The sequence below is a fragment of the Delphinapterus leucas genome, chromosome 7 (assembly GCF_059928025.1).
Source record: "Delphinapterus leucas isolate spDelLeu-1000000601 "Yukka" chromosome 7, BTC_Dleu_Yukka2, whole genome shotgun sequence".
Classification (NCBI taxonomy): Eukaryota; Metazoa; Chordata; class Mammalia; order Artiodactyla; family Monodontidae; genus Delphinapterus; species Delphinapterus leucas.
The window spans coordinates 77,635,358-77,648,629 of record NC_143135.1 but is presented as its reverse complement, the minus strand read 5'-3'; the positions used below and the strand labels follow the sequence as shown (position 1 = coordinate 77,648,629).

Sequence of the window (13,272 nt, the reverse complement as noted above, 5' to 3'; positions counted from 1 at the left end):
TATTACCTGGTAGTGTGTTTGCAGAATCTATGTATACATGATTCTTAAAAATGGACAGAAGACTTAATAACCTATTAGAGCATTGCCATTGTTGTGGCAATCTTTCTAGGATTACCTCTGTGTGGAAGGCACAGTCCCGTCTGCAGTGGGGCAAGGGATAGGGAAGAGGCCCCATGAGTATGGTTAGCCTGTACACAGTTTCCCAGTTATGGGCTATGCCCTCAACTTCTACCAGTCACTTCACATAGTGTGGGATTTGGACCTAGGTTTGAGGCACTTAATTAGGAATAGCAGTAATAATACCTATAACATATCCTATAGGACTTGGAGTGATCAAATAAGGTAACATGTACAAATGTTTTGATAATTATTATAGAATATTCTTCATTATTGTTGAAAACAAACAGCATACTTACATAAAAATGGGAAGGGGTAGGTTACTTGCTGTGTATACTAACGAGAGCAGGCAGAGAGGTTCATGCACCTATGCAAGTACCCTGAGTAGACTGACTTAAGTTTGAAGGACCATTTTGAATTATCCAATAACGTATTGTTGTTGCCATCTAAACAAGATGATGAGAAAGATCGTATTCATGTTGAAAAACAATATTGCTTTTAAAGAATCTCAATAGTTTACCAGTTATCCCTATAACATTTTGTTTTGGTCCGTATAACCAGTGTCAGAGGCTGTATAAATTACAGTATTTTCACTTTACCCTTGATAGCAAAAGTTTCAGTCTTCAAGCCCCACAGTAAGTGATGGCAGTGGGATGTCAGCTTGATGGGGAAGAACCTGCTTTTGAAACTTGCCATATTTAGCACGGTACAACGATGAAACTGTTGGAAATGTTCAGGCCTTGAGAACTTTGATTTTAGAAGACTGATCGGGATTCTGTCAATAGCTAATTTTTAGTTCAAATCAATGTTAAATTTCCTAAACAACATTCCAGATGTAGCCAGGGCTTTCCACTCCATTCCAGATCAAAGATGTGCCCTCAAAGGGGAGTTCAGAGCTGTTTAACATACACATGTCCCATGAGGCATCAGCTGTTTTTCGACTGGACAGTACATGGGCTCATGCTGTGTAAGGTTTGGATTGTAAAAGACAACTAAATCTCAAGTCCATATTCTACTCTGGCCAGTCTTGTTGAGGTTATATTATAGGGCTCAAGAGACTTGTTGGTGTCCAGAAGAAACACTTCAGCAGATGGCCTCCTTCAGAAGATACTGCACATGTAGCTTTGCACAGTGTGACTTCAAGCTACTCAGTAGGCTGGCAGTTCATGAATATGATTCTTTGTATCTTTCATAAAATCTAAGGTCCTGATTCATGGTCACCCCAGTGATTGGAATCTCATACAGCTGTGATATTCTGATCATCATTCAGATCTTCATCACTGAGCCAATGAGATGCCTCTGTTGAACCCTGGCTATAGATACGCTTACCTCTTAATTGGTAGAAAGTGGTGCTTAAAAACAAGTTGCTACAAAGCTCACTTTAGGAGAAATGATCTTCAGCCCAGTTTCCTAGTCCATTTATCACTATGTTGGCTTTGGTAGCTCATAGAGATACTATTGAAATGCAGCAGTGCTTTTTCCTCAGATTCTGCCACTTAATCCACAGCTTTGAGAAAATGAATTTCTCTTCTAACTGGCTACATAGAGCATCATTTTAATCCTGTGTAAATCCACTATACACAAGAACTTGATTTGTAACTAATAAAAACATCCTTAAATGGAACTGAGGTGTGATTTCTAATAATATCCTACAATGAAAATTATACTCAAAGGGTGATGTTTAGGGGCCTCCCTGGTGGCGCAGTGGTTGAGAGTCCGCCTGCCGATGCAGGGGACATGGGTTCGTGCCCCGGTCCGGGAAGATCCCACATGCCGCAGAGCGGCTGGGCCCGTGAGCCATGGCCGCTGAGTCTGCGCGTCCGGAGCCTGTGCTCCGCAACGGGAGAGGCCACAACAGTGAGAGGCCCGCGTACCAAGAGGAAAAAAAAAAAAAAAAAAGGTGATGTTTAGCTCATAGACTACTTTATAGGGACTCTGTGAAGGTCATAGGAACTATAGTCTCAACATAAAATATACTTGAGACATAAGGAAATATAGGTAAAGTTGTGTCCTAACCCTAAGAAATAATTTAACAGCCTTAAAAGTCACGTTAAGTAACAGGACATCTTCCTGATTTAGATGCTATTTTTTTCTTTTGTTGTTTCTTAGAGAGGTTTCCTTTAGTAAGAATTAAGCACTGTCCATTCATTTACTTTGCATATAAACCAGTATCAACTTCACAAAGTTACAGTAACTCTAGTATTTAATAGTTTCACTTAAAAAAAAAAATTCCAAGTGCCAGGTTAGCTGTTTAGGAATTTTACATAATTAGACTCTTTGCTCAGATTATCTCCAAATAGCACACACACAGATCCAGTTTTGTTTCGAACTTCTAACAGGGTCCTCACAGCTTAGATGTCAAGTCACCTAGTTCAGGAATTTTGTTTTTGGTTAAAATATGACAGATTAAAAAATTCAGAGTATCTTTTCAATATCATCTTGTTTGCTAGTGTCCTGATTCTGCAACTGTTTTCATTTGTGGTAGTATTAAGTTTGCCAGCTTAAGGCTATGTTTATGGTTAGAAAAATATTAATTTTACTTATATCAGAGCTTTTTGTATCCAAATATTGGAAAAAATATTCCATGTTTGATTTGGAAAAACTGTAGCACTAAATGTCACAGAATTCTCATCTGATATCTGATTCAGTAAATTTTTAATTGAAGAAGACTGTTTATCAAGTTTTTCAGGATTACTTAAATAAAGCAATTAAATGCCAACAGTTTAAAGCAGGATAGGGACAACATGGAGACACCCTGCCAAAGACATGGTTGATTCCAGAAGCACTAGTGCACATGCAACCCTGAAGCCCAGGGGAAAGCAGTATGTGAATTTACTCATAAATACCAAATAAAGCCAGATTTTCAATATAATTGACAGTTGCCAGGACCAGGGATGGTCTAGTTGCCATTACAGGAGGTAAGAAAATGTGATGGGTGTCCTTAGGGCTGCTCTTCTTTTACAACCTCAGCTGACAAGATGGAAATCAAGGGAGATTAAATGTAACTCACTGGTCTGCTGACCACCCCCTGCAGTTATCACCAATGTTTCCTTTTGTTACCAGTCCTTGTTCTCTCTAGAGGCTATTTCTCCTGAGTATTTTACTGACACAGACTGACTAAATCAGTTACCTAAAAGGTTGTACAATTCTGGTTCACAGGCTCCAGAATGACTTCAAGTCATCCAACATAAAGCACACCACCTCTTAGAGCAACTCCCTAGTAAGAGGTGCAATGTCTATAGATACAAGGTATGGTTTTGAGCTAAAATCTACAACCACTACATTTTGCACAAGGGGAACGATAAATTTCAAGCTCCACAAAATTAGTGTTCTACTATCATAAAGAAATTATACATAATAAAACACTGTTTTCAGATTTGCCTCACCAAAAATGATGTGTCAATAATTGAAGATATTATATACACAAACACAGAAGTAAACCATTTTCAAAGACAATCAAATCTACCTCTTATTCAAAGTTTAGGACCTACCATTTAAATTTGTGTATTTATAAAATAATAACTGATAATTTTCACTAATATATTATATTTTGGAGATCATTAAGAGAATATTTTGGAGAAATAAAACCAAAGGCTATTTTGAAAGAAACCACAGTTTCTTCTGTGCTGTTACATGAAGTAAAATCATTTAAGAATGAAGCTGATACAATTCAGCTTACACACACACTATTATTGATGAGGATGGTCTACAGGAAGAGTACGGAACATAAAGTTCAAAGAATTATATCCATACTACAAAAGTTCCAAATGCCAAACCAACCTTAAGTTTAATCTGTCTACCAGTTACCCCTGTAATCACCTTTTATTACTAATACTTGTTCTATTGGAAGACCATTAAGAAGCCAAAAAAGTTTTAAATATATTAATCGTTAAAAACAACAAAGAACAGTTTAAAGAAAGAATATATTTGAACCATATAAACAAAAAGGTATTACAATAAGAAAAAATAATGTAACAATTTATGTAAGTACCTAACATATGAGCATGCTCTTAACATCTAAAACAAAAAATAAAAAGGTAACATTGGTACTATATATATATATTTGACAAGTGTGCATTAAAGAATTCTCTAATATAAAACATTTAAAATGTGGAGAATACTTTTTCAAGATACAGAAAACAATTGTTAAGATAGGCACACCCACAACTCTTTTAAAACCGTGCTTATGGAAGATAAAATTGATCCGAGCATTCCTTCTCAGATGTGCAGAAGCTCTGAAATTGTAAATCATTTGATATTGCCTCCCACTTTTGCACTGTTTGAATTTCAACACTGACTGGTATGAATTACACAATTAAGTAGTTTTTCAGTGTTTCTGCCAAGGTTCCATATAGAATGCATCTATTTAGTATGAATACTTAAAACAGCAACATCGTTTGTATAAAAGTCACTTCCTTATATTTTTTCCTTTTTTTAAAAAGGCACTATATTTAGAAAATAGTAATTATAACAAATAGTGCTCTGGAAAATCTGAAACTCCAAATCAATGTGCTCCATCAACCATAAGTAGATCTAAGAAGCACTAACTCAAAAGAACACGACTGTAAAAAGCTGATAAATTTAAAGATTATAAAATTGGTTTATTGTAAAAGCAATTCAAGAATACCCAGTTAAAATCTTATCCCAATGCCACCCAATACAACCAAGAAGCAGTTAAACACGTTACATTAGGAATAAGGACATAAAACAAGGAAGAGCACGTCAAGGCTGTGATTCAAACTCAGAAAGAGAAAGGCTTAGGTCTCCTTCAGATCAGTACAGAGGGTACGATAAGATCAAAGCACCATGTCTGTTAGGTACCACGGTGCTGCTTCAACACTGAGGTATAACTGGGTAAATTAAAGGTGAGAGGAAATGAAGAACTCCATATTTTTGTTTTGTGGGTGTACTTGAGTGATTAAAATTTTAGGAACAACTGACTTTAATGACAGCAAGATGCAAGACAAGTCTTTATTGAAGAAAAAGAAGCTTATAAAGTTCTCTATCAAGGTCCCACTAAGTCTTCACAACTCCCCTCCCACCTTCCCACCCTCTCCCCTAATCTAAAGCTACTCTGCTGATATATAAAATGCGATCTTAATTTGTGGCTTAATGGCAAATTGTAAGCACTCCTTCCAAGTAGCTTTGATCTTCTGCACATAAAAAAGCCAACATGCTGTAGCATCCATCCATAAACTCAATTATGCATTCTAGGCAGAATTTCATTATTCCTCTAAAAAAATCAATACATCTGCACAGTGGCCATTTCCCCCCAGACTTAATTCAAGATTTAATCTTTCTTCTGTTTTCTTAATAATAGCCTTAGAGTCAATTATTATGAATGATCAACCTATGAATCATTATATACAACACAGTGATTGCATTTTGAGCACCGAAATTACTTAATATAAAACTTCTTACTTCCAACTTTTGCACTCCTCTAAATTGAAGGGTCAAAATGCTTAGATTCTGTAATCAGAAAGAAAAAAAAAAAAAAACACTTGTCTTCCTAAGCTGAGGCTTTTCATAGCAGTTTTAGCCAGGAAAAGAGATTTTATGTCTTATAAACCCTTGAAAATAAGGGCTTACTCTAGAAACACTGAAAGACCCTTAATCATAGAGGTGCTAGCTGATACCACTATAATTCACAACCAAGTATTACTTCATAGCTTATACTGAAGGTTTGATTCATGCTCATTTTGTTCCTTTAAAAATACTCTTTGGAAAACATTATTACTCCTGTAGACACATACTCTAGTTATATCTCTTCCAGTAAAAATAAAAGTATAATCATGATTATCTCTATTTCTTTGCTAAATTCAACTACCAATATACATTAATCTGATCACTTTACCAGCTAACTTATGACCTTACAGTATTCTATATACTATCCAGGGTCAATTCTCAGCATACAGAAGCAGAAGCAAGTCTTAGAAGAACGATTTTGTAGGTAATATTTCAATGTAGTCCTTAATGTGTTCATTACAAAAGAGAACTAAAGTACTAGAATTTACTTCCAAAACTAAGGCAAAGGTAAACTTTCAAAGCTAAAGGAAGGTAAACCACTATATAAAGCTTACTTCTGTCATGTACACTATGAACCTAACTCAGTGATTTCCCATCAAGACGTAAAATTAGTCTGAGGGACTAACCAGGGGATAATAAAGCCATTTCTTGTTTGCTTCTTTCAAATTCATCAGATAATATCCATTGTGTGCCCAGAGGGCATACAGGACTCCTCTAGGCACTACCCATAATAACAGCCCTTTCTAGAACACTAAACTACCACCAACATTTGCAGACTGCCCCAACCAGATTTAAACTACCTGTGAAATATAAACTACTAGTCATGTATTCTAAATGCATACATTCAAAGCTACCATTTTAAAATAAATTGGAAAGTAGGGAAAACTTAAAAAAAAAAAAAAGATACATTCTGCTATCACACTATCATAAACATTATAAGTGTGTGTGTGGGTATATATAGAGAGAGCAGATTACCAAGATTTAAATAAGATGGTAAAAAAAACCAGGACATGTAGATTTACCAAAGGAACTACAATAACTGTCCCAAGCTACAAGTATAAACAGATTCACTATAATGGTAATTTGCCTAAGTTCTGAGAAACAACAACAACAACAAAAAAAAAAAAAAAAAAAGAAGAAAAAGAAACCCCAAAACAATAAAAACCCCAACCAAGACAAAAAACAAACAAAAAAGAAACCAAAAACAACAACAACAAAAAGCCACAATAAAACCCACCAAAACCTATACTAGAGTATGTGGCAATAATTAATATATTTCTATGGAAATTATCTCAAGCCTTATAAGCTCCTAAAATAAAATCAACGTCACTATGTGACTAATGATAGCACTAGGAGGAAAAAAAACCCACTGAAAGTAAAACAGTCTTCAGCCTTGGTTTCAGCTATCTCTTCAAATCAGCATAAGTACTTAATATCAGATACAACATTTTTGGCTTGTCAGACCAGTAAGTCATGTTTTTCCACTGGCCAAAGGCAGCTGAAGAAACAATTGCTTGAACAAACTAAATGCTGTGACGTGAAGCATTTGACTTCCAAGTCTGAGTATTTAGTTAAAATGACTGGTGAACGTCTAACTGGGCAAAAGGAATGGCATCCATCATCCAAACAGGCTCACTTCCCCCAGCCCCCAAAACAAACAGTAGTTATAATAGCAAAAGAAACAAAAAAAGTTTTTTTTGATTCTTTAGAGCCAAACATGGAAGAGGTCAGCAATATATTAACAGCAGCAATGGACAAGGAAGAGCAAAATAGTGGATGAAAGAATCTTGCTGGACGTTTGTTCATCTTTTTCTGTATTAGCCAGAAGATCACAACCGGCTTATTTGGAAATTTCAGGTATATCTCCTTAGATCCTTCACAGATTTAGAATTCAGTCTACCTGAGGGCTCTATAACCATGTAAGAAAGCTTTCTTTATCTAGCTTGGTGGCGGCCAAAACAGACTCCATGTCATTAAGGATGTCAGAACTCAAAGCTTCTTGTAGACTTGGCATCAACTCCTCTCCTTCTATGTTCATTCCATCTCCTTCCAGTGTTCCAAGGTCCACATTTGTCCCAGGAATGGCTTCAAGATAGTCTGGGAAACGGTTCTGCTGTGAGGGTAGGGTGCTTTGGTTGATAGTGTCACCTAGATGGAACAGTGAGAAAGAGAATAGGTCCTTTTTGAAAAGCTAACATCAGAGCCGTATCATGTGAGTATACATAAATGCACAGGGAAAGAAACGCATTCCTGACCGACCTCCTCCACTGGCCCACAGTTTACTTAAGGTCAAACAACTCACAGATAGCAAAGTAACAACGCAAGTTTCCTTTTGCTTCAAAATTGTTCAGATATTGAACAAGCTTGATTGCTTACTACTATGTGCTGAGCAGTGAAGGGGGTCCTGAAAAAAAATTCCTTAAAAAATTATATACAGCAAGAGAGAAAGAACAAGTATGACACAACAGCATCACTACTTGACTCTCTTCCAGGTATGCACCACCATAATAAGATAAAATATAAAAATGAATGGTATAGACCTGTCTTTCTCTGAAGTACACACTGGGGAACAGAATAAAAGAACTGCACAAAACTATTCCACCCTTAGGAGATTCACATTCACAACAGTAAAAACAAGCCTCCCAAAAAGTCCTTGGATAGGTAAGTCTTCCTAGCTTTGCTTCTAGGTTTCCCAAACTTACCTTGCCAAGAAACCTTTTTGTCCATGACAATGTTAACATTCCTTAACACTTCAATGGAACATGCTTTCAGAAAAACTAATATAAACCATTAAGTGTTAAAGAGAGAAATGGGGGGACAGAGGAGTCAGGAAAGGTGTTATGAATGAGATGGGTTTGAAGCAACTCCTATGGATGATTTAAGATTTAGATGAAGAGAGGGCGCTGTGGATTCCCAGAAGCATCAAAGCCATAAACTGGATGAGCACAGGTACAGAAGACTTGCCAAACACTTTTAGAAGCTGCCGGCTAAAGAACTAGCTAGCTGGAGAACTGCTTCATTTCCCCGCCAATTCGTGCCCTCTGATAGCTGCCAAGGCCAGGGTCACCGGTTAATCCACAGGAAAAAGGGTTCTATAATTACCCCTGTGACGCAGGTATTTCTTAGCTTCTGCAAGATCCCTGAAACTATTCTAACAATAAAGTAGGTAAGCCCCACCACCTAGCCTTTCCTACCTGGCTTCCTGAGCCCCATATCACCTAAGTTGGACCAAAGACCCTCACAAAAAAGAGGGAAGCAGACAATGAATCACATATAGAGACATATGAATCACATATAGAGATCTTCTCCAAAATTAAGAACACAAATCCAGGGGCTTCCCTGGTGGTGCAGTGGTTAAGAATCCTCCTGACAATGCAGGGGACACGGGTTCGAGCCCTGGCTCGGGAAGATCCCACATGCCACGGAGCAACTAAACCCGTGCACCACAACTACTGAGCCTGCACTCTAGAGCCTGCAAGCCACAACTACTGAAGCCCGTGTTCCGCAACAAGAAAAGCCACCACAATCAGAAGCCTGTGCACTGCAACGAAGAGTAGCCCCCGCTCGCTGCAACTAGAGAAAGCCCGCGAGCAGCAATAAAGATCCAACACAGCCAAATAAAATAAAATAAAATTATTTAAAAAAAAAAGAAAAAAGAATACAAATCCATATAACAGAGACTTCTAATAGGGTCCTCAACTGCTCTGTCAATTAACTCAATGTTTTAAATGCTAAAATATAAAATAAGTCATGTCAAATAGAGCTGAGATATTCATGACATTTAAAAACTGGGAAAAGACTGAAATTACAAGATGCCAACAAAACAAACAAAAAAACCCCACAAAGCAAACTTAATTTGAATTGAAGTTTACAGGATCTCAATTGGTTTTCTTCTGAATAATCTTTGCTCACAATAGTTTAATTAGACCTGGTAATACAATGACTACTTCTCACTGAAAGCTAGAGGAATAAAGAATACCAACCTGTATCCATTTCATCAACACTGTTCAAGAAGTCGTCTGGGGTCCGAGGGACACTGTAGCTGCTCATGCTTAGGCCGCTGTCTGTGCTCTCATCTCGAGAGTGATAGGTGCCACTACAAAGAATGAGAGTTAAAGACCAACACAAAAAATTTAAGAAATGATTTCAAGGTAAAAATATAAACACCTGCTGAGTACCAACATGATTCTCAAAGAGGATTAGTGAAAATTCTTGCCCTGCAGCATCTGAAACAAGCACCCTCCTTCAGGGCCCATACAAAGCTCTTTTGCTATGAGGTGAAACAGACAACTTAATCCTAATTGAAACTGGCAACTTTAGGGGGCCAAAATTTTCCTAAGGTTCTGGGCTTGGTGGCAATAAGGGAAAAGAAAGATATTTCCAGTTTTCCTAGGTGACAGAAAATTCTCTGTGTAGATATTCTCTAGTATCATTTGAATCTAGGGGCTCCACATGGTTCATTTGTTTCAAGGTCTCAATTCCCCAAGTGGCAGTGGTCACAGGCATAGGTCAAAACACAACCTCCAGGTGGGTGGTGAGACAGGTCTGCACTAGATTCATGCTAAATTCCTAGCTCTCATGCAGAGAGTTTAAGCCAGAAAAATCAAACCAAAATAAAGAACCAGAATTTCTTTTTTGACTGGGCCAAAACATGAGTCACTGCCGATAAGAACTGAACTCCCTAGCTTGATCTCCTTGTTTCTGTTTGGGAAAGGCGGGGAGCTGCAAACAAACACCTTAGCATGAGATAGGAGCCCTGAGAGTTCCAGATGAAGGAAAGATTAAAAACAAAAAACAAAAAAACTACAAGGCACATACCTTGAGAAAAACAGAAAACTATGAGCCAAGACAGATTTTTACTTTAGGCTAAATGAAAAGTATCACAGATTTACATACAAGTATGGTAAATATCCTTAGACTATTACTTTCATAAATACGACACTCTCCTAACCTAGTAGCACGCAGACACCAGGTGGCATCGCCTGTAGAATTGGGGGTTCTGCTAATTGTAGAAAAACTATGGCAAAGTGTGAAATAAAGGCAATTGTTCGTAATGGTCTCTGACTACAGGGCAAACTCTAACTTTCTCCACAGCTTGGACACTTAAACAGCTGTTTAGCTTACACAAAAGTTAAACAAAAAATAACTAAGCTTTAAAAACAAGATTTAATAGTTGCTCAAGGTCGAAAGCTCAGTCCCCTAAATTTCTTTCCTAAATTACTCAATGCACTTGCCTTGTTCTCCCTCCCCTTCACTCTGTATATTGCAACCACTAGTTTAATGCTTCTGTCAGACTTTGGCAAGATTCAAAAGCCTCACACAGATCCAAGAAAACACAAATTTGCCTCTGAGACCATTTGTATACAATGCAGCTACTTTGGAGAAGGTCTCAGGATGTGGTTTGTTTTTATTTTGCCTGTCTTGATCTGGGACAAGGGCCTGGTCCTAGTCATCACTCTATTCCCACTGCTGAGAACGGAGCACATATCAAGACACTCAAGACTCTGTTACAGAATAGCTGAATGTACACAGTTGTTCAGAGTTCTTTCCAAGCCCCAGGGGAAGCACATGGGCACTCCTGAAGACAGAGTTCACAAGGCCATTTCCCTGGTCAGGGACTGCTCCCTCCAGCCCCCCAACCTCCCTTCAATAAACATTCACTGAGCATCTGCTACTACGTGATAGGGATTAGAATAGTCTGAGGATACAACAAAAATCTACAACTGATGCTTTCTGAGAGGCTCACAACTTCAGGGAGGGAGGTGAACAAATACGTTAATGAATCATATACAAGGGCTACGTGAGCAAAGTGCTTTCAGAACAAAGAGGAGTAAGCTTGAAACATACAGGGGAAAGGTTTCATGGAAGGGAATGTGGGAGCTGGCCTTGAAAGACCTCAGAGTAAAAGGGAGATGAGGGGATGTTCCACCACTACTAAGAGTCAACTCCATGGCAAGTTAGGGGAACAAGTGTTTAGAGCTTAAGGAATATGTATAAATCGAATGATGGGCAGTGGGGAAACCATCAAGAGTTTCTGAAAAGAAAAATGTTATAGTCAGATGTGTGTTTTAGAACCTGGGGGTACTACAGAGAGTAGACATGGAATTTTGCCCTGAGACTAACAACACGGGTAATGTTCCATTCTGTGATCTTTACCAGAAAATAGAATCTTAAACTGTAGCTCAGGTCTTATCAAAAGTTTTAAGAAACAATCTGCACAAATGACTATCAGGAGGATATGCAGTCTATCCATTTTTTTCCAAATGGTCTAATTTCATCCCTGGATCAATACAGGCCTTCAATAAGACGGGTACTGGAATTATATTGATCTGAAATTTCCTTTGTGGAAAAGAAAGTTCTGTGGCTATGACCTTTCCTAATTAACCTCAGTTTAAGCTTAGAACTACAGTCTTATATAAATATACTCAATTTTTGGCAGAACTTTAAACTGCATATATCAGGAGAGTAAATACAAACTTAAGTACCCTTTAGATGGCCTTTGAAACCAAACTTACCAATTAGGGCACCAGCACTAACTAACCTTAAGACAGAGCAAATGACAGAAAATTCTATTGTACTAAATATTTTGGTATGACAAGGTGTTTTGTTTTTCTTAGGATCAGGATGTTTTCAATTCAATTGGTGAGAACTGAAAGGGTAGCATTATAGCCTTCTTAAACAAAAATACCTTTAAATGTTTTAAAAAGTACACTGTTTAAAATTGGTTAAAAAAAACAAAAGCAAAGACCAGAAAGCATTTGTTCCTTACTTTAAAAGCTGAAACTCCATAAATATTTGACAATCTAGAAGAAAGAATTGTAGTCAAATCTTAATTTTAAACGGCCTTCTAGGCAAAGAATATGTTCTGTCTCAGCTTGCAGTTTTCAACATAGCCCTCCCTACATATAATAACATCTTTGCAATATGCCTGAAACCCAAGATTTGTGGTAACTCACTAAAAATCATCCTTAAACTATGTTATTTTCAATACTCTTTAATATTAATACATTATTTGAAAGAGGCACAACCTTACTTTTTATCTCCTTGACCTATAGCCCTTAAGAACATGAGGCCTTACAGTGCTCCTGCAGTGAAACTTCTCAGGCTGAACACTTACGTGGAAAATTCCTTCTAATGATCCTTACAATGCAGCCCTAAGTAGGCTTAAGATGCAGTTCATTTGCTTTTATAGAAAGGCATTCACATGTTCCTTCATGATTCTGCAAGTAACTGTTTTTCAACAGTATAGGCACAAGCAAACACGTGACTGTGAATAAGTATCCCCTCTACAAGTCTGAACAGCTCATTTCCTCTCACACGAGCCAGCTTTTAATCCTCAAGTTTTATTGTACTAGCCATTTATGGAGAGATTCATTTACAGCTATGGTTTTTGGCCCACAAAGATGTTCAAACAGCTTATTACAAGTACTAAGGAGAATCACCTTAAAACTATGATCTTTTTCAGATGTTGGCCAGTAGCAACTCTTACCAACCTGTTAAGAAAGGGATCTGAGCTATTGGTCGTCATTGTTCTCAATTCCTGAGACATCCCAGGAGAAGATACTGGATTTTGAGTCCCACCATCCTGCTCCAGTGTTGGTAACTGGCTACGGAGAGCTAATTCCTAGA

General features: G+C 37.6%; 1 protein-coding gene across 12 annotated transcripts in view; it reads right to left on the bottom strand.

The window, feature by feature from the left end:
• Positions 1 to 4,693: 4,693 nt before the first annotated feature.
• YAP1 (Yes1 associated transcriptional regulator) overlaps positions 4,694 to 13,272 on the bottom strand; it is a 107,721-nt gene continuing 99,142 nt past the window's right edge. For all 12 annotated transcript variants that reach the window (XM_022562045.2, XM_022562049.3, XM_089915450.1 and 9 more), the window contains 3 exons: positions 13,137 to 13,267; positions 9,627 to 9,739; positions 4,694 to 7,791 (listed from right to left, as the gene is read on the bottom strand). In XM_022562045.2, coding sequence (XP_022417753.1) covers positions 7,553 to 7,791; positions 9,627 to 9,739; positions 13,137 to 13,267 — 483 coding nt within the window. In that variant the 3' untranslated portion in view covers positions 4,694 to 7,552. The remainder of the gene's footprint in view (positions 7,792 to 9,626; positions 9,740 to 13,136; positions 13,268 to 13,272) is intronic.